The sequence below is a fragment of the Schistocerca gregaria genome, chromosome X, assembly GCF_023897955.1.
Source record: "Schistocerca gregaria isolate iqSchGreg1 chromosome X, iqSchGreg1.2, whole genome shotgun sequence".
NCBI classification, from domain to species: domain Eukaryota; kingdom Metazoa; phylum Arthropoda; class Insecta; order Orthoptera; family Acrididae; genus Schistocerca; species Schistocerca gregaria.
Genome location: NC_064931.1, coordinates 434,956,429 through 434,978,832, shown reverse-complemented (window position 1 = coordinate 434,978,832; position 22,404 = coordinate 434,956,429). Strand labels below are relative to the sequence as shown.

General features: G+C 42.5%; 1 protein-coding gene across 1 annotated transcript in view; it reads right to left on the bottom strand.

Annotated features, from left to right (window-relative positions):
• Positions 1–19,075, bottom strand: part of LOC126298124 (U-reduvitoxin-Pr21-like) — a 36,334-nt gene extending 17,259 nt beyond the window's left edge. Inside the window, exons 1-4 of the mRNA XM_049989442.1 lie at positions 19,047–19,075; positions 8,117–8,311; positions 3,059–3,136; positions 50–175 (exon numbers count right to left, since the gene is read on the bottom strand). Of these exons, the coding sequence (XP_049845399.1) occupies positions 50–175; positions 3,059–3,136; positions 8,117–8,288 (376 nt within the window). The 5' untranslated portion in view covers positions 8,289–8,311; positions 19,047–19,075. The remainder of the gene's footprint in view (positions 1–49; positions 176–3,058; positions 3,137–8,116; positions 8,312–19,046) is intronic.
• Positions 19,076–22,404: the final 3,329 nt, after the last annotated feature.

Sequence of the window (22,404 nt, the reverse complement as noted above, 5' to 3'; positions counted from 1 at the left end):
GAAATCATCGCATGCTAGCCTGCTGTAGCAGGTGCATGCTTAGACTTACCATCATCTAGTACATTCCGGCAGTTTTTCTTGGTACAGTACGCACGCCTGCCGCACTGCCCACAAATACACTTGTTGCAATCAATCATAAAGCTCGTTCCTGGCACACAATCAGCCCGACCGCCACCTAGAAAAAAATGGGTATTAAATCCACAGTACAGTATCACAGAAGGCAAGGTGCTTTATGTAGGTTAGATGGAATGTATAATCGTTTTCGGACTGTATATGTCTCCACGTGCGTTTACTGAATGTCATGTTCCCGGTGTGTCACGACTTTACCTGATGTATATGACACTGTCCTAACGCTGCTGACAAGTTCGGCATGAAGCACCGTTCGAAATAAACTGAAACAGTAAATTTAGCGGGACTACTACGGCAATTTAAAGGTTTCTGTTATACCGGAGCCAAGGAAGCCCCTGAGGTTCGGCAATCCATATTACACCATAGAGGACGAGGTTGTCTATGCCCAAGGAGTACCAAAAGCACCATGTATTTACATACAAGATAATGGAAACAGACATTCCGAGCACTACTTGCTGCAGGGGGAGCTCGAGCCACGGCTTACAGGAAGTATCACTATGCCAAAACCTGATTGGCTGGAGACAGCTATTTAGGGGCTATAACCAGTCCCAAAGTTCAGTTCACTGCTGATGGCGACCTCATATACTTCGGTCACTGAAGATTACGTCTTCGTGTCTGAATTGGACTCTTACTAATGTACATGTGTTACCACGAACCTTTGTGGAAATTCAGAAGTGAACTTTTGTTTGCCTCACTTATGAGACTTTTACTGACATCGTTATTACTACCTTTCGTTTTTTGTTCAGTCATCAACCTTATGAACTTACATCAATAGAAGTTGTGTTTGTGAAATATTACGAATTGTGAGTCACAACACAAGTGGCGACTATTTGGTGCCTGCGTGTGTCTTCCTTATGGTGGAAGTTGTACTTCAGCAGCTCGTCCAAAGTGTGCACGACTTATTAGAAGGTTTTCAACAGTTTTGCAAGAAATCTCAGGATACACAGGAACGTGTATTTACGGAACTGTTGCAAAACCACCCAGTTCCACCACTCCCGCCCTTTTCCCGCTTTCAACGAGGATGCTGAAGCCTGGGAAACATACAAATGCGGCTCCAGCAGCATTTTCACATCCACCAGGTTGTCCAGGAGGCTGCTAGTCGTTCCTACTCTTTGTCCTGGAACCAGTCCAAAGTGCATGTTCTCTTGACGACACTTCAACCTCGACCTCGGGGGGGGGGGGGGGGGGGGGGGGGGACTGATGACCATAGATGTTAAATCCCATAGTGCTCAGAGCCATTTGAATCATTTTTTTTCGACCTCCGGATTCTTTGACTTTCTCTCTGATTTGTGGGGTTCTCACAGCTTACTACCGATGACAGTACCACGTGTTGGCTGCCTGTGTCGAACTGTACTAGTTTCACAAGAAGGCTGGATAATCCTATCGCCAATGGGCAGCGGAACTACAAGGTCTCAGCTGGAAATGTCACTTCAACGCATGAGTCTCCAAAGCATCCTAAGCGGCGAGATGGTCTGCGACCACCTTATCCAGGCCGCCCCTGATGCGGCTTTCTGGCACGACGCCCTCAGTGTCGACGATCCTGCTCTGGACCAGATCATTGATCTAGTATTCAAGTATAAACTCTCTATGGCGGCCGACAAGCGTTTGGAATCCTGGGTGGAAGTGGCGGCCCTCTGCAACCACGATGCCTTGGAGCCCATCGCATCGCTGGCGGATGTCAAATACGTTGCCGCCGTCCGTTCCGATGACTGGAGCCGACCGTCCCGTTCTGCACAGCGTCGACAGGGTAGCCGCCCTGTCCAGGAATTTGCGCCCTTCGACGGCTCTGCAGGTCCATAGCAGACCGCCAGTACACGGAGGCCCCTGCACCCTCGCCAGCGCCACCAGCCCCTCTGGCTCCTGTCCTAACTGGGATGCTTTAAGGACCATGTACAGGAAGACAGCCCTGACAGGTGGGCGTATTGTGCTATGTGTACCCAAACGACCATGTCAGTTCCATCTGACGATCTCGGCAGCCCCCTCCTCATCTGGCCAATTACCATCGAGGGCCTATACCCATGGATGTCAACAAGGTGCAGCCTTCAGGATCTTCCAAGCTGATGATCGATGTTCAGGTCAATGGTCGCCTGCTGCAGATGCAGGTGGATACCGGAGCGGCAGGCTCACTGATCAACTATTCCTCTTATGCAATGATTGGGCCCCCCCCCCCCCCCCCCCCCCCTGGCGCCCCGCCTTGGCGCCTCCTTACTTATAATATGCAAGCGATCGCCCTCTTGGGTCAGTTCACGGCTTCCTTCATGCATAAATCGGTTCGCTGGGAAGTGGTCAACAATGCGGGCACAGGGGATCTCTTCTGGTTGGATGCATTCTGGGCCTTTGGCTTTGCCATTGATGACAATGTTCATCTGGCGTCTTCCCAGGTTCCATTCCCGGCAGTCGATACATTGTGCACGGAATTCCAGAACCTCTTCTCGCTGGGCATCGGCTGTGCTCAAGATTTTCATACATCACTCCAGCTGAAAGTGTATGCCCGCCCAAAGTACTTCTGAGCCCGGCAAGTTCCCCACGCCCTCCAGCAGCCACTTCAACAAGAAATGGACAGTCTCACCACAGAGGGAGTCATCACTCCAGTCCATTACAGTTCATGTCCGACACCCTTGGTTGTCCTCGAGAGACCAGATGGGTGTCTTAGAGTGTGTGGCGACTTCAAGGCTATGCTTAACCCTCAGCTACAGGTTGAAGACTATCCCCTCCTGCATCCTGAGGACCTGTTCTCTAAGCTTGCAGGGGGACAATTTTTTTCGAAGACTTGGTATAAAGATTCGTTTTCTCCCGAGAGTGGAACGGTAGAGAAATAGTCTGAAGGTGGTCTGCAAGGTGTTTGAGTGTGAACTGCAGAGTAATCGTGTAGATGCATAAAAAGAGCACAAAAAGTCTAGCGTGTGTACCACACACATAGAATGCTCACCTCCACTGTTGAGCAATATGCAGCGCATCCTGTCCTGTTGCCTCAGAAGTGTCCTGGTGCTTCGTTTTCTTCGTAAACCTAAGAAACAGAAATAAAATAATGTTAATATCGAGTACTGCATAAAAATGGTCATTAAGATACATAAATGTGCTTTTAGTGAAACAACTCGTCCATCTTGCATTTAGCTTGGACGATGATGTGCTCAAGGTAGCGTAACATTTTCATCAGTTTCGATTACTGGCTATATCAATATCTTATCTGTCATCCTATGATACCCACCACGCCGACAAATTTCAATAAATTTTGCAGGTGGTTTAAGACCAAAAGACGGTGGCGATTGCGGAAACTAGCAATCTAGAAAAATGTTCAAACATTCGGGATTTTTATTGCCTAAGTCCTTCGATTAATAGAAACCCTTCTGTATGCAGACAATCCACCCGATGAGACCGTTGTTCTCACCAGTTTTTGAAATTATGTATAATTAACAAATCATTAAAATTCAAACTCGGAAACTAACGGCCATGCATTGGGCTTACATAAACTTCTCCACAGACATGTAAGTGTACAACTCCTTTGGGTTAAAAGACTCTCCAGTACCACACAGAATGAGCTTGTAGACCATTTGGCAAAGCAGACGGCGACAGAGGGTAATTGAAGAAAACTTCAGAAGCAAAGATCACTTAAGAGTTATTTCAATGTATAGTCGATTTCGAGGGAGCTATGAGACAGATTTTCTCAACTGCAGTAAGTTACGTCACAATGAGTTTGTCTTCATCTTGGAGAACCAGATCTTGTAGGAATGGGAAGAAATGTAGAGTCTTCCCAGTTGACAAAGGGACAACACAATAACAGAGTCTCAAATAATTAAAACATCCTGCTTGTCTCACGCAAGATTATCTCTAACGCCATACAAACTGGACACGAATGTTACCCGCGACATTCGTACAGGGCCAAAAGATTCGCGTGTCTGTTCTGCCAAATTCACCCATATGAACTTGCGCAAGTTAATCATGTCAAATGCGAATGATGGAGATCCAAAGACAGTAAAACATGTTATGCACATGTACAGATGTCGGTAGTACCATGTATAGAAGGTATAAAAAGACAGTGTATTGCGAGTAGTTGTCATTTGTACTTTGGTGACTCATGTGGAAAGGTTTCCGACGTGATTCTGGCTGAACGTCAGGAATTAACAGACTTTGAATGCTGAGTGGTATTTGGAGCTAGACGCATGAGATATTCCATTTTGCAAATCGTCCGGTATCTACAGTGCCAAGAGTGTGCCGATAATACCAAACTGCAGGCATTACCTTTCTCCACCGACAACACAGAGGCCGACAGCCTCCACTTAACCGACGGCCTTCACTTAACGACCGAGAACAGTGGCGTTCACGTATTGTTGTCAGTGCTAACGGCGGGCAAAAGGAGGCTCGACACGTTATTACCAGGTACCCCATGAGTTTTGTTCTCTCAGTGTATACGGCATTAATTGAAGCAGGAGTATGTATGTATGTACTGAACTGGCGACCTAGAAACGACGGAGAGACTTCGTCCCCGCCGTAGCCCCTAGTGGTACACAACCCCACAACAGGCTACAGCAGTCCACTCACCCCACCAAAAAAATAGTTCAAATGGCTCTGAGCACTATGGGACTTAACATCTGAGGTCATCAGTCCGCTAGAACTTACAACCACTCAAACCTAACTAACCTAATGACATCACACACATCCATACCGAGGCAGGATTCGAACCTGCGACCGTAGCGGTCGCGCGGTTCCAGACTGAAGCACCTAGAACCGCTCGGCCATACCGGCCGGAATTTTGTCTCTGATTTCTTATCTGTGAGTGGCCTTGGTGGCTTCCAGCAGCCTTAAGCTTAACAATATGCAAGTCATTGCGTTGTCATTACTTTATGAATATGTGACACAATGTTTGTAGTGCGATCAGCTAACAGGTTGGGACAGAAACCCAGAGTCCACATTGTATGTTTGTCTTGGGTGTCAACTGTGATTTGGATTTGGAAGAGGATTCTGCAGTGTCTCCTGATTCCATTAGCTACATCCGACTGCAGATAGTTCCTCAAGTCGCCACCTCGTTTCAGGAGCCACGTTTGTTCGCTTGAAAGTTTATGTGAATTATCAAAATTAATTGGTGTCATTTTGTGTCTCTAGTGGGAACAGCTGGTCAGGAAGGAAACCAAGAAAGCAACAGCTACGTTTGTAGAGGGTCTCACCCGTGATTTGGAATGGGCTCTGGTGATGTCTATTAAGTGCACTGTAGCAGCTGGCTGCAAATCGTGGCTCATGCCTGCACCTGTACTTAGAGGTCATTGTCGTTTGCTGTTGCCTTAGGCGGCAGACTCAATTAATAAAGACAATTGACCTCACCTGCCTAGTGAAAATACATTTCGCACTGTGGAACATCCATCTCCGAAGCGACCTCTGTCCTCTGCTGTGGATACCAGTAGAAGTCTTACACCAGAGGATCAGGCCATCTTGCGGCTACCTAGAATACTGTTTGTCTTACCCCTGCTGTCTGTTGGAGTATTGTAACCACTTCCTCCTTAAGGGGGTAATAAAGTACCTTTACGCAAAAAATGCAATTTTCTTAATTTGTCCCAAAACATTCTTCGTTCTTTTAGCTTTACATAGTGAAGATTTCAACACAAAATCTTTGTTGGTTGCCGAGTTATAGGGGAGTATACATTACGATGAGTGTTTGACTTTCAAATTTTCCATGCCCACCCACTTCATCCATTAGTTTCTGTTGGTTTTCTGACTGTCAGCTTTACCTTGAGAATTACACTGAAGCGCCAAAAGAAACTGGTATAGGCATGGATATTCATATCCAGAGATATGTAAACAGGCAGAATATGACGCTGCTGTCGGAAACGCCTATATAAGACAACAAGTTTCTGGCACAGTTGATAGATCGGTTACTGCTGCTACAATGGCAGGTTAAGATTTAAGTGAGTTTGAACGTGGTGTTATAGTCGGCGCACGAGCGATGGGACACAGCATCTCCGAGGTAGCGATGACGTGGGGATTTTCCCGTACGACCATTTCAAGAGTGTACCGTGAATATCAGGAATTCGGTAAAACATCAAATCACCGACATCGCTGCAGCTGGAAAACGATCCTGAGAGAATAGGAGCAACGACGATTGAAGACAATCGTGCAGCGTAACAGGAGTACTGCTCCTCCGCAAATTGCTGCATATTTCAATGCTGGGTCATCAACAAGTGCCAACGTGTGAACCATTCAACGAAATATCATCGATGTGGGCTTTCGGAGCCGAAGGCCCACTCATATACCAATGATGACTGCACAACATAAAGATTTCCGCCTCGCCTGGGCCAGTCAACACCGACATTGGACTGTTAATGACTGGAAACATGTTGTCTGGTCGGACGAGTCTTGTTTCAAATTGTATCGAGCCGATGGAGGTGTACTGTTATGGAGACAATCTCACGAATCCATGGACACTGTATGGGACTGTTCAAACTGATGGAGGCTCTGTAATGGTGTGGGGAGTGTGTAGTTTGAGTGATAAGGGACCCTCGATACGTCTAGATATCTCTGACAGGTGACACGTACGTAAACGCCCCGTCGGATCACCTTCATCCATTCATGTCGACTGTGCATTCCGCCGGCCTGGGGCAATTGCAGCAGGACAACGCGACACCCCACACGTCCAGAATTGCTACAGCGTGGCTCGGGGAACACTCTTCTGAGTTTAAACACTTCCACTGGTCCCCAGACTCCCCAAACGTTAACATTATTGAGCATATATGGGATGCCTTGCAACATGCCGTTCTGATGAGATCTCCACCCTCCAGTACTCTTACGGATTTATGGACAGTCCTGCTGGATTCATGGTGTTAATTCTCTCCAGAACTACCTCAGATATTAGTCGAGTCCATGTCACGTCGTGTTGCGGCACTTCTGGGTGCTCGGGGGCTCCACACACGATTTACGCAAGTGTACCAGCTTCTTTGGCTCTTTAGTGCATATCTCATTCTTGTATGTCACAGAACGGTTCTGTAATTGCGATCTCATATTTTTAGGTACAGATAAACTCTTCAGTTGATTGCTTTAGGGAAGTTTGTTGCTTCAACTGTGTTGTGTTTTTGAGTATGGAGTCTAGTGTCTGTAGATTTATTAGTGCAATTCATAAGGTGTTTTTTTATTTATAAATGGGAATGCTCAAAGCATATTATAAAACAAGAAAAGCATGTTTTCGAACAAAGAGTCTTACTAATTTAAAGACGAATATTAATAATCATAACCACAGACCAAATTATACGGTCAAAGAAGTGAAACCCTATTTCAGTGTTACAGAATCTGCTGCATATAGTGGAAATATGGTTTTTAAAGTAGATTTTAGTTTTAAGGAAATAAAAGGACGAGTCTGCTGATTCACTGAAAATGCTAATGAATCATTCAATTCCAAAATTTGGAAGATATATCCAAGATATGTCTGGAATAACAATAGCGAAAAAGCGGTTTCTGATGCTGAGATTTAAATTAGTGGTGGAGCGGATGACAGATTAAAAGCTACTAAAAGACTTGAAATACCTGTGGTGAAAATTATGATAATCTGTCTAAAGAATGAGAGCATGTGCTGAAAAAACTCTTTAAAAAGAGAATGAAAAAGGATGTAATGACTGAATGACTTACCAAGGAGGCAAGGAAGACTGGAAAGTAGTTGACACTACAAAACGAAGCAAGGAAGGAAGAAGAGCAAGGAATTTACAACTCAACTGGGAAGTTTTTCTCCACAGAAGCTATCCTAAGGAATGATGATCACATTCCATGTTGTCCACTCATGTAATTGACAGCAGTTGGGAAAATGCGCTGAGCTAGGCAGGGATTACAGTGCTAGTGTTTGTCCTGCCGCCTAAGGGTAGCAAATGTGATTTTTAGTCAAATGGTACTACGTGAATGATGGTAGAAAAGTGTAAATCAATATAGAACACCCCTGGTGTTTGAGAACTACAGATCTCTGCCCCTCACTCGCACACTGAAGTTTTTTTTTTTTTTTCAAAATGGTACCTACCATTACTGCTATTCTCTGAGCGAAGCGGGTGTCGTGCGGCTGAGGGAGCCACATGTAGTGCAGTACTCTCATGCTTATCCCGGTCCGCTGTCAGTCGCAAGCACTGCGTTCTGTCCTCGGGTGAGCCGTACCCTTCCTGGACGCATGCACACTTCACTGGCAGATCCTTCATTTCTTCTGGGGAGCAGGCAGCATCTGCAACCGATCACCAGGATCCTTGAGACATGTGATACTCACCATACAAAACACACCAGTTTTTACTGGGGGCTAAGTCATATATACCATTTGAGCGATTTGGTTTTCAATAGACACATTTAACAGCTAATGGAGATTGAGCCTTAAGCGCGAGTCCTTGATAACATACCTAAGTACACTGACGGAAACAAGTCGTAACTCAAAAAATAATTAATGTAGAGTGATACATCTGGTGCGAGGTATCGATACTTCGCGCAGTTGTTGCCAAAGATCACATGGAACGTTAGAAGGTCGGGGATCGGTGAGCATGACAATGAGCCCCTCCAAGTGGTATGGGATGGAACCGTGGCCAGTCGCCTGCGGATGACGGAGGCACCGGCAGAGCGAGGCAGGTCCGGGTAGACAGCATGGCCAGGAGAGAGCTCACGCCAGCAGGATGTGAAGTGAGCCCAAGTGTGTGCTGGCCCGCAAGAGCACGATGGGTGATGCCGGACGCGGCGGTGAGTTGGGGCTCACGGAACTTGTCAACGACCGCGCCGGAAGGAATTGTGGTGAGAACCGATGTATTACGCGGCGAGCTTATCCCGGTGATAAAGTCCTGTTTCCGATCAGTATTAAGTGAGAGTGCACAATAACTGACAGTTCGGTTCTTGTAGCTATATCCAGATGAGCAAATGATGTTTGGCGGGTGTTTTTGTTCTCGCACTACCAGGTGTCCCAACGCGAGATCTATTTACGAAATTTCAGTCACCAACTTTCTCTTCCGAATGCGAAAATATTTTGTTGTGCTCAACCTACATAGATAGGAATGATCATCAAAATGAAATAAGAGAAATCAGAGCTCGAACAGAAAAGGTTTAGGTTTTCGTTTTTCCCGCGCGCTTTTCGGGAGTGGAAAGGTAGGGAGATAGTATGATTGTGGTTCGATGAACCCTCCGCCAAGCACTTAAATGTGAATTGCAGAGTAATCATGTAGATGTAGATGTAGATGTAGATGCCTCTGCCGAGCACTACCACCAAGTGATAAACTTATTTTCCATTTTTAAATCATTGTTCACTGTGCAGGTTTCGTGCTCCCTCTTGTCTTTGAAATGCGTAATCTCATATAGCTCGCAGTTTTTAAGAACTCAAACTGGCTGCTTATGTAACGTGCTCTCGGCTGTTAAATACGTGGCACGTTGTATTGCTGTGGTACTTCGCTGTGTGCAGTGGCCACCGTTCCAGTGTCAGACGGCCTCCCCAGTGTTTTGGACGACTGCTAACTGGCTCCATAATTCTGGCACTGCACTTGTGGTGGTTGCAAACTGCATAAAGGTTTTTTTGTGTAAATTCCACATAGCACTCTCTCAGTAACATGAAACAGATGCAAATTTCTGTTGACATTGCGGTCTTTTGTTACAAGTAACAGTCTAAAGACGAGTCAATGATTTGGAAATCATGTCGGGTAATATAAGAGCTAGTGCCCACTGATCCCTTCTACACTGAAATTTGTTTATCATACCGGACATCTATCGTTGATTTTTGTATTAATTGTTTTTAGTCACTAATCATTAAAATGACCAGTGCCGCTTTATATTTTCTATACCGATTTTTTTTTTAATTTGAAAGCCTTATGCCCGGCATCTATTTCCTGATTTTTCTGCCTTAATTGTTTTTAGTATTTTTGCCGTAGTGAAAGTTGTTTAATATTCGAAAGGTCTATTGTCCGACATCTTTATTTAAATTTTTATAACGTCTTGCACGGACTAGTGTCCGTTTACCTTGCTGTATCCAAACTATTGTGAGCCGGCCGGGGTGGCCGAGCGGTTCTAGGTGCTACAGTCTGAAGCCGCGCGACCGCTACGGTCGCAGGTTCGAATCCTGCTTCGGGCATGAATGTGTGTGATGTCCTTAGGGTAGTTAGGTTTAAGTAGTTCTAAGTTCTAGGGGACTGATGGCCTCAGAAGTTCAGTCCCATAGTGGTCACAGCCATTTTTGAACCAAACTATTCTGACATTTTGAAGGGTTAATTATCGACTTTTATTGATTACATTTCTCGTCGTGGATTTCAATGTGAGGTCGTAACTTGCCTTAAGTAATCTTACTGTTATCGCCTGTGTCAGACAAGTAAATGAATTCCAAGAGCCTTTGGGCACTAATGGGCAGCCTTTTAAAGAGTTTAAGTGGCAAGAGTTGTTTACTACGTGATACAGTCATGTCTGAAAGGGCCTTACTCCAAATTTTGAGAAAATGAGTTAAGGACCTTACCAGATTCTATACACATAGGTCTTGATTCCACATGTAGTAAATGCGTTTTTGTGACTTTGTTAGAGCAACGTCATTTTCGAAATGGCTTTATTCCTGGAATAATGCGCTTTCAATGGTGATCATATTCGCATGGTATCTATTGAATACCTAATGCTTGGTTGGTTGTTTGGTTGATTTGGGGGACTAAACAGGGAGATCACTGGTCCTATCAGATTAGGAAAGGATGGGAAGAATGTAGGTCGCGCCCTTTCAAAGGAATTATCCCGACATTTACCTGAAGTGATTTAGGGAAATAACGGGAAACCTAAATCAGGATGGCCGGACGCGGGTTTGAATCGTCGGCCTACCGAATGCGAGTCCAGCTACTGCGCCACTTCGCTTGGAATGGAATATTTAATGCACTGTGCGTTACGTTTCGCTTTTCGTAGTTCAACAGCTGTTATTTCTGAAAGTCAGCTCCCAACCATGTTTTTTCATGCAAGTTGGTCAGGTGTTGTGACTTCTGAATACAAGGGAGAGTTATAGAAGCATATATTCGATCTCTTATTTCCGGAAGTGTCTGTTGTTTTTAATTTTGAAAAGGCTTATACTGGACCAGTGGCTATTAGTAGGAACAAAATGCAAACCATTCAACGTTTACTTTATTACATTCTGCATCGATACAGGTATTTCTATGATGATTTGATGAAATGGCCTGTATGTAACAATGCTGCTGATGATGATGATGGTCAATGAAACCACTATGTATGTACTTTCTTTAGAGTTACAGTTCTGAAGAAACCTACGAGTAAAAAAAGAACAAGTTAAAACACTATTAAAAACGTAACTTGACCGTATGTATAAATTACTTCCTCAAGAAAAGGACCTTATTCCAAGATTCTGCACCTATTTTTTTCAAAGAACTTGCAAAACTTAGCAGCTGCAATAATGTAAAACTTGTATTTCATTCTGTTATTTAAACATTAGAAAGCCCATCCTGCTACATTCCATATTTTCATCTGCAGAATGTTTTTCTTCGTTCCTGCAAGTTTACAATTTTTCAGTAAGGTCCTTTAAAAACGACTGTATCAGTTGCTGAAACTGAAGACGGGCTAACCTTCAAATGTAAAAACTTAGAGATAACTGTTGCCATCTTTTGCTGGGTACGAGAACTATCGAAGCAGACACTGATCTCACCCCTAAATGTCAGCTGTACATTGCTCAAGCACCCATGTACACTTTTGTTGTTTAATAAATGTATTTAAATATTAAAAATTAGTTCAACGCCCAATCGCTTACCACACCAGGATCTTTATATCCTAAATATCATTCTCCAAAAAGGCGCAAGTATGTGTAGCACAGAGTATCAAAATTCCAGGAATACATTGTCTAAGTAACATATTTAAGTGATTAACGTTGCACGATCACGGGTTAATGTAAGCACGAGAAAAGCCAGTGAGTATGTGAAATGATGGTACATTAATAACCGTTGTAAGCGCCACAATGCTGAATGCAAGCATGCAAATGTACTTGTATTGTGTTGTACAGGGGCCACATGTCAGTTTATGGGCTGGAGTTCCATGTCTGTTAGACCTGGTCGGTCAATACAGGGACGGTTAATGCTCTAGTAGATGACATTGGAAGTTGTCGTCTGATGATGGCCCATGTGTGCTCGACTGGAGACAGATCTGGCTATCGAGCAGGCCAAGGGAACGTGTCGACACTCTGTGAAGTATGTCGGGTTATAACAGCGGTATGTGGGCGAGAGTTTTCCTGTTGAAAAACATCCCTTGGAATGCTGTCCATGAATGGCAGCACAACAGGTCGAGCCACCAGACTGATGTAAGAATTTGCAGTCAGCGGGCGTGCTGTAACCACTTTCATACGAAATCGCACCCTAGACCACAACTCCAGATGTTGGTCCAGTGTGTTTAGCACAGACAGGTTGCTTGCAGGCCCTCAAGTAGCCTCCTTGTAACCAACACAGGGTCATCACTGGCACCGAGACAGAACCCGATAGTTCAGAAAACAAAGCACATTTCCACCCTGGCCCCTAATCAGCTCTCTCTTCACTCCACTGAAGCACCAAATGGCGGTGGTTTGGCGCCAGTGGAAGGCACGCTACAGGGCGTCTGCCCCGGAATTGTCCTTGAAGTAATCGATTTGTCACAGCTCACTCTGCGGTGCCAACTGGTTCCTGCAGATGCTGTACGATGCGCAAGAGTCATTCAAAGGCGAACTTTGAATAGACGTCATCTTTCAGGTGTAGAAACACGCCCACCTACATTAGTTTATGTCGGACAACTCCATTTTGATGTTACGATTTTTTTTAAACCCATGACTGGCCACAGTTACATTAATGATACATGTGACAGGACAATTTATTCACTGATTTTTTTTTCTGTACAGCAATGAACGTATTTAATATTGTTATCCTTATTTAAGGATTGTTGAACTTTTGTTCTTTCATTCACGTTTTACTAGTTGTGTGAAGCAGTTGTGGGAATAACTGTCAATTGAATTAAATAAATTTTCCTATAGCCTGACTCTAATCACACCATGAGTTTAGAGTAAGTATAACAATTAAGGGAACCCGGAATCTAAAAAGACGAAATTTTGGATTTTCAGTTTATTGTGAAATAAAATACTACAGATCTTCCTCTTTAAAATGACATATTAATCTTACCTGTAGCTCAAATCCAAGTATTGAAAATATTATTTTCAATAATGTGTTGTAGATGGCATGTCGCGACATTGAATTTATTGGAGAAGTTTAGTGGGGATAATATGAACGAAATAATTAACATTTCATTGCTCTCAAAGGTGATTGAGAGTTCAGTACTGTGTAAGGAATGTTGCAAATTGAGTATGTCAGTAAATGTCAAGCGACACATAGGACTTGTAGCAGAAATCTGTCTCCATTGTACTAGTTGTCATTATAGTGTTTCAGTTTGGAACTCAGAATATGTCGAAATAGGCCAAGGTGAAACTGATAGTGAGAAAAGCAAGTACTATGGTGTAAATATTAGATGTGTTTATGCTCTGAGGTCAATCGGTAAGGGATACTCTGCTGGTCAAATGTTTTGTGGTGTAATGAATCTACCACCACCAACAACGAAATCCATGAAAGAAGCAGTGGAGGAGGCTGTGGCGGTGAATGAAGAAATTCCAGATGTTCAGAATCTTCGGGACCTGACTGTCGCACTAGATGGTACGTGGCAGAAGCGCGGGCACACTTTACAAAATGGGGTAATAATGGCAACAAGTGCTGGTACTACAAAAGTTGTAGATGTTGTAATTAAATCCAAGCACTGTAGGTGTCCTAAAAGAGTGAAGGGTGAGCATGCAGAAACCTGTCGAAGGAATTACAGTGGGTCTAGTGGGGCCATGGAAGTTTCCGGTGTGAAAGACATTTTCAGTCGCTCCCTTCTGTGGTACAAGGTCAGATACCTACAGTTCCTGGGTGATGGTGATTCGAAGTCTTTTACTGCTGTATCTGAGCTGAAACCGTATGGAAATGATGTTACCATTACTAAACAGGAGTGCATAGGTCACATTCAGAAACATGTGGGAACAAGGCTGTGTCGACTGAAGACCACAATGAAAGGTCAAGTACTCAGTGATGGAAAATCTTTGGGTGGAGCTAAAAGATTGACAGACGAGGTAATAAACAGATTGCAGAGAGACTATGGACTGGCAATAAGACAAAATACTCACAGTGTTGATGCAATGGAAAAGGCTGTAATGGCACTTTACTATCACACCTTATCGACTGACGAGGAACCACTACATGGACTAGGCCCACAGGGACCCAATTCCTGGTGCAAGTACAACAAATATCAGGGATCTGAACGTATATACAAGCATCATCACAGTCTACCAGAAACTGTCATGAAGGCTATAAAACCAGTTTTCAGAGATCTTTCTGCAACTGAACTCTTGAAGAAATGTCTCCATGGACGTACACAAAATCAAAATGAGAGTGTGAATAATGTAATTTGGACCAGAATCCCAAAAAATGTGTTTGTGGAAATTCATACTCTTCATTTTGGAGTATATGATGACATCGCTACGTACAACAAAGGTAACATTATAAAGTGCAATGTGCTGCAAAAGTTGGATGTGATGCCAGGAAAGTACATGGTGAGTGCAATGATGTCGATAGACAATGAGAGGAAACGGGATGCTGAAAGGAAAGAAAAGGAGTGTGAGAGGCAAGCCAGACAAAGAATGAAAGGTGTGAAAAGAAGGCTAGATGGGGAGATATCTAGTGACAGTGAAAACCCCTCTTATGGTGCTGGACTCCACTAAAATGTTAGTGAAACTTTCAAACTCGTTTTCCACAAGTTCACTTTTTTGCCATATAAGGAACATTTTCTGCTAAACTATTAGAGATAACGACTTAAAATTTTCAAGGAGTGTAAACAGTGCCAATATACACCTTGTATCATAGCCTTTTTGTGACACATAATTGATAACAGGCTTTATTTCAAAGATACTATGCCAAAAAATATGTCAATTCTTTTCAGTAACAAAATAATTAATATCTTCCCAAAAAACACCAATAAATTAAAATCTATATGTTACATGGTATTAAATATATGTAATATTATACTGTAACAGTTTCATCATTCTGGTGTTAATAGTTCATAAGAAAATGTTCCTTACATTTAACATTGGAGGTATAGGACATTCCAGGTCCCCTTAAAATATTGTATCTATCAGGTTAAAAAAAAACTTTAACTAGTTTCCTAATAAATTAACACTCACATAGCATTTACATAAATTTATAGAACACTATTTGTATCGTAGGGACACATGCTGGATGTTCAGCGTTACATAAAAGTAATGCTACGCACTAATGACAACTCTTTAACATTATTCTATCATGCCGATTTCTGTTGTAATTTTCTATCATTATTATTATTATTATTATTATTATTATTGTTGTTGTAACATACGAACACTTCTTTTTCTTTTAGACGTTTGATTGAGATTCTGCAGTCAGGGACTACCTCCAGAAATGAAATTATTTCCATTTCACTTCTATTTAGACAACTTGTAAGTATCAATTTGTCAATTTTTGTTAGAGAAAAAGGTTTTAGGGACACTGAGAAAATCCCACAGAATAGCCTCTTCCAAAGAAGAAAACAGAGAAAGATGAAAGAATTACTATTCAATCTGCCATGCAAACGGAAAATTATCTGTTTATGTGTAAATAAAACTACAACGACGTTTGTTTCAGCAGCATCAGATACAACGGCTGTGAACATAATAACTAATGTTAAAAGATATACACATCGACTGATGAAACACACTGAAGTTCCTCTACCCCTCATCCTTACAAAATACAATAAGCGCATGGCTGGTACTGATAGAATGGACCAAAATGTGAATCTGTACACGATAAATATCTGCAACAGGAAATGATACTTGGCTGTTTTCAGTTGGATATTGAATGTCACTGTACAGTGTTGTTGGATATCCTACCACACAAATGGAAATACAACCTCTCATGTAAAGTTCCGTAGAGAAATTGTGCAGGCGTACTTGAGAAGCTATGCGAAGCCACAGAGAGAGTCTGGACGAACCCCACACTTCAGTACTGTAGCAGACGATCTCTGATGTGACGCAATGAATCTCCTGATTATGAAAATACAGAAACTCAAGAAAAGCGATATGTTGGAAAAAGCTGTAAGCGATCACTAAGTACCAAGTGCAAGAAATGAAATGTGGGTCTGTGTGTTGAACGTTTTGCTTCTTATCGTACCAAGTAACTTTTTATTTCTGATTTGTAATTTTTACTCATGTGTAATTGTGTAATTTGTTTCTTTCATTACAAAAATGTGAAGCCTCTTTGCTCTCAGTAGCTTTCAGCATTACATTTTATATTAGAATTCCATAGGAAAATTACTTTCTCGCTTTAAATTTTTTTTCCTTCAATGTAATGAACGAGGTTACAGTGAAAAATGTAGAAAAATTATCAAAAAATCGTTTGGGGACCACTGGGTTTAATTATTTATTTAATCTGGTCAAATTGAAGTCTTCAGACCCTTTCTTCCATAGGGAACGAACTCAACACAAACAAAGGTTTAATTAAGTTCTGATAAACATTATAATAAGAGTCACTAAGGAGTAGAAAAGACTGGAAAAAAAGTGTTTGAGTCACTCTGGAACCACAGATGCAGATAAAATTTGTAGTCATTGTCAAAACCAGAACTAAATGAATAACTATGTTAACAAGAACGGTAATAAGAGATGTAAAATGATTGTCTGAAGGCAGTTATGCAGATATATAAGCTAATTTGCAAAAGCACTAGTGACAAAAGCAATACTAGTTATACTATTAAGTACTGGGGGAATCAGAACTCCTGTGATAAACTTGCAGATGTTGCCCAGGGATACCTTCTGAGTATTTTGGTACAAGGGATCCATCTCCTATATGTGTATATTAACGTATTGCTGCCTTACAGATTTAATGTCTCTTATTGGATGTCTTAGCACCTAGTGCTAAAATTTAGCTGCTTCCTTCTTAACGCTTATGCGGCAGTTATTTACTGGTTATTAAATAATCTTTTGTTTGCTACACATATGAGAAGCGTTTTGTTAGTCATGGACCAGTAACTGGACTTTCTGTCGTATGTTTTAGCTTCTCTCATGGCTGTTGAATTCTTACTCAAGAGTGGCAGTGTTGACTGAAGTGTGAACATTGTATTTACTATACGTACTGGCTTTTTTTCTGAACTGTCGAGACAAAAATAAATTGCTTGGCTTAGCCTGTGTGTCAATGAGGTCGGCATATTGTTGCACTGTGATTATATGTATCTGCTCTTTGTTTTAAAATTTGTACTTTTTATAATTTTTGTGTCTCAGCCAGACTATTGAGCGGCGCGCCAGTCTCCGGTGGTGTCAGAGACAATATTGCTTATGTTCCTGGGCTCTGGAGTCGATATGATGCTTTAGTACCTGATTATGAGAAACGTGTTATGCTTTATTAATTTGTTTTAGTGTTTATTGTTTAATTCTGGGTATTTTAAGTACTTTCTACTCTGGTGAAACTTGATTGCTTGTGTTGCTGTTTGAAAGCCGATATGAGATTATAAATTTTACTTGTGATGCGACTCTCCCGTTTAATGTTTCACACTCGATTTAAAGCTAATCTCTGTTCAGTTAAAAATTTAAAGTTGAACTGATCAATGTGAGACAAGGAATTTGTTTCTTGGCGTTGCAATATTCACTGTTCAGTCTGAAAGTTAACTGGCTACTCCTGTACTCTTGAAGAAAATTACTGCGTTGCTCTTGTCTTTGTTTGTTTTAAAAGCTGACTTTTGTTATTAATAAATGCTGATGAATCTTGTAGTCCATAACGAATGATGTTCAATCCCCTACAGGGATATGATCAGCTAGCTCCTATGACAAACGCTGTAAGGGTGGCGTTGGGCATCACAGTGTGGCATACCACTGGAGTTTTCATAGCGTACGTTCATAAAGAGTCAATCAAGATCCAAAATGTTGCTTCCTCCAAGGTATACCTCGTGAAAAGAGCCTGAAGATAAAATTGGAGAGATTAGAAGATAAACATGGAGGCCTAGCAGCAATCTTTCTACCCGATGCCCATTTGCCAGTGGAACAGGAAAGGCAAGATTTGACAGTGGTGCACAAAGTACCCTTAACCACACACCGTAAGGTAGTTGGTAGAGTATAAATATATAAGGGTAATTTAAAAAGGAAACGAGCTAGAGACTGTAAAATGAAAACTGCTGAACGGATGATAATGCTACTGCCTATGGAACAACGTGTGGTCCTTTCAAGAGCGCTGAAGTCCCAATTTCGTGGCAGATGGACGACGGTATATAACCGGGCCCACGTGAACTATGGGACCGGGAACGAACTTGTGACGTAACACTAGACCCCATACCCAAAACACTTCGCGAAAGCTTGGATCCGCGCAGGGCCCACTGGAAATCAATATATCAATGAAAAGGTGTCCACTAAATGTCTTAACTGTGTTGTGTGCTATAGACAGCTTGCATGCATTTAACCACTTCCTTCCTTAGGCAATGCCATTAAAATTATGATCTCTTCAGCAATTTTCATTTCACAGCCTTCAGCTCGTTTCTCTGTGATTTGCATATAAACACTAAAAATATAAAGTAAAACAAAAAACTATGCACCATGAAGGAATTATCCGAATGTAACTGTCGTCAGTAGATTTGTTGGACGTGTATGTACAAACAGATGATTACTAATTCAGGAAATTTGGATTATTTATTCAAGAGCAAGAGCTTCACAAACTGAACAAGACAATAAAGCGTTGGTCCACTTCTGACCCTTATACAAGCAGTGATTCGATTTGGAATTAATTGACAGAGTTGTTGGATGTCATTCTGAAACATGTAGTGTCAAATTCTGTCCAACTGGTGCGTCAAATCGTTAAAATCCCGAGATGGTTGGACAACGTACGACTAATACAACTGTATTGAGGCTGACGCCTTCATAGAGTACTTACGCTTGACTCCTCCTCCTCTCAGGCATGCCGCGCGGTCTAACTCAGTGCCGAAACCTCTCTCGACACATCTGCATTTGGTGATCGGGTCTCTTAGTTCTGCATCAGAGCACCCATCTTCTCGAGAGGTTGCAAAATGCACACCTGCGTCTCGTCGGAGTCGACCTGCAATGTTTCGGAGAGTAATTTCAGTGTGGAGAACGATGTTCTGAACGTGTCCGGAGACATGCGGACACAGAGAGTTGCGGAACCAACCCCCCTCCCTCCCCTTCCCGCTCAAAATTAGCGTGAACGACGCACTGGTCCAAAAACAAAATTCCTTTGCTGACTTGGCTCCCGAAGCAATGGCAGAACATGGTGGTGTATAACATGAAAAAGGCAAAGTGTTCAAATAACTGTCCTTATTTTCCGCTCTATATACAAGCATAAAGCGTTGGTTGACCTCAGAATATGCTTGATGTTTGACTTTTATCGTTCCGACCCTGTCAGCCTGAATGCGGAACTGCTGATTCCCAAAATAATGGTCGCCTGTCTTCTGCATGACTGTATGTCACATTTACATTATTGAAATTAAAACATTCTTGAAAATCTTGGAATCCCTGGGACTGATATCTATCCAGTATTAATTTCGATACCAGGCAAAAAATGGTCGAAATTGTCGATTGCCATAAAGGATGAACTGTCTGTATACATAATTAAGTTTATACAGAATCTTCAGTGCGCGAGTCCTAATCGCAGGTGGCAAATTTTTTTCATATTTGCATATTACTCTAAAATAGCACTGAGCTTCACTTCACACGAAATAATAATCTCAAAAATCAACAGAACATTTCCTTACCTTTCTTAATTAACTAAAAACATTATTGTGCAACATATTCAGCTGCCTTGTAGGTTTTCATGACAAATGTACGGCTGGTGTTTGCTGATATAAAACACTAAACATCACACAAATGACCTTCTTGGCACCAGAAATTTTAGTTACTCCTAACTTCTGTGAACTGTAATTTCCTCACTAATTATCAGGTGTTCTTTTCCGTTGTCTCTTGTGGGCTGTGGTTACGTGGAATAGACTGGGTTCTCTGGTCCTGCTAAACTGATCAATGACCGTAAATGGTTACGTTCGGCTACCTGGAGGCCATTTGCAGCCACTCATGAACTTCACGTTCCCAGAAAAAGGCGGAATTTTTTTGGCTGTCAAATACACCATATCACCGGGCCACAATTGTTCGTGATTTATTTGAAGAACATTCTGGACAGTTCGAGAAAATGATTTGGCCACCCACACCGCTCGACATAAATCCCATCACACATTTATTCGAATAAACGGAGGTCAGTAAGTAGGCAAAATTGAGAGAGCCTAAAGAAGCAGCGAAGCTTAATATTTCTGCATGGGACTTCCAACGAGTTATTAATTTCATGCTACTTCGAGTTGCAGTACTAAGTCGGGTAAAAAGAGGCAGGACACGATATTTGCAGGTATCCAATCACTTTTATCACCTCAGCATATGGTGAATGCAAGTAACAAATAAGTAAGCAAGAGTGACTAAATTAACTAATCTTTTGTTACAGATGTCTGTGGAAATACCTATACTCAAAGGAACCGTGTCAAATGTTAGTCGCTACCGAAAATTATCTCCATTCTGCTTATAAGCTAACTAGTACTCTAGCAACTTTAACTGTCTTACCTGTGCATAGTATGCTCGAAAAAACGGCCGCCAGCAAGACGGCGGCCACAGCGACAGGTGTCTTCATGTCGACTGTAGCCGAGGAGGGAATGACGGCTGGCTTTTATATCCTCACCGGCAGGCTCCGAGTGCACTCCCACTATCAGACTGTGTCATACCGGAGCCATAACGAACCTCCCAGTGCCGGTTATAGTCTCTGACTTTCGGTCATAATCCACTGAAATAAAGTGAGGAAAGACTCGTCATTCCGTAGGCACCTACGACGTCCGTTAGTGCCATCAAGTCTTCCAAGTCCTGCATCTCTTCCTAGAAAGAGCGTACAACTACCACCGTCATGTGTTTGAAAAAGCTCTTGCCGAGAACCCGACAAAACTCTGGTCCTACGTAAAATCGCTAAGTGTATCTAAGGCTTGTGTTCAGCCATTCGTTAACAAGTTTGGTGTGGCAGTCGAAGATAGCAAAAGTAAAGGCGAAGTGCTAAAATTCGTATGTAAAAAATCGTTCACATAGCAGAATCATACAGACATACCGTCATGTGACCATCGCACAGACTCCCGGATGCAAGACATAGTAATAAGCGTCGCTGGTGTAGAGAAACAACTGAAACAATTGAAAGGGAATAAGTCGCCAGGTTCTGAAGGAGTTATATTTCGGTTTTACGAAGGATATGCTACGGCGTTGGCCCTCACTTATCTTGCATTTATCACGAATCTCTCGCCCAGTCCAAAGTCCCTAGCTACTGGAAAAACGCACAAGTGACTCCTGTATATAAGAAGGGTAAAAGAACGGATCCGCAAAATTACATACAAATTTCTTAAACATCGGTCCGCTGCAGAATCCTAGAACATATTTTCAATCCAAATATAATAAATTTCATTGGGAGGGCAGTCCACAAATCAGCATGGTTGTAGAAAGCATCGTTTGTGTGTAACTCAGCTTGCCCTTTTCTCACATGAGATTATAAGAACCTTGGATAGAGGGTAACAGGTGGGTCCATATTCCTAGATTTCCGTTAAACATTTGACACGGTGCTACACTGCCGGCTGTTAACGAAGATACAAGCATATGGTATAGGTTCCCAAATATGTGAGTGGCTCAAAGATTTCTTAAGCAACAGAATCCGGTGTGTTGTCCTCGACGGCGAGTGTTCATCACAATGGTATCGTCAGGAGTGCCTAAGGGAATGTGATATGACCGTTGTCGTTTTCTAAATACATATGTGATCTCGTAGACAGGGTGAGCAGCAGTCTGCTGCTGTTTGCTGATGATGATGTGGTGTGTGAGAAGGTGTCGTCGTTGATTGACTGTATACCCGGGCCGCTGAAACATGTCACTTCAAGGTCACTCCCCAAGCACCGTAGAGTTGGTAGTATAACTAACAAACAAGTGATGAACGGGAGGCTCCGCGTCTACAGCACCGAACAAAAGCCGGTTCTTGCGTAGACGCTACCACGTTGCCGGCTTCCGTGTAAACATTGTTTGTTAGAGCGCGAACGCTTGCTGTTGTGTTGTGTTACCGCCTCGACTACAGTTCTTGTTTGTTAAACAATGTCTCCAAAACGATGTCGTTCACCAATCGACAATCCGTTGCGCCGTGGAGTACCATTAAATAGTCAGGCTTTCGAATTACTACGGAGGAGTGAGTTTTACGAGCAAGAAAAAGAATTTGTTTCTGT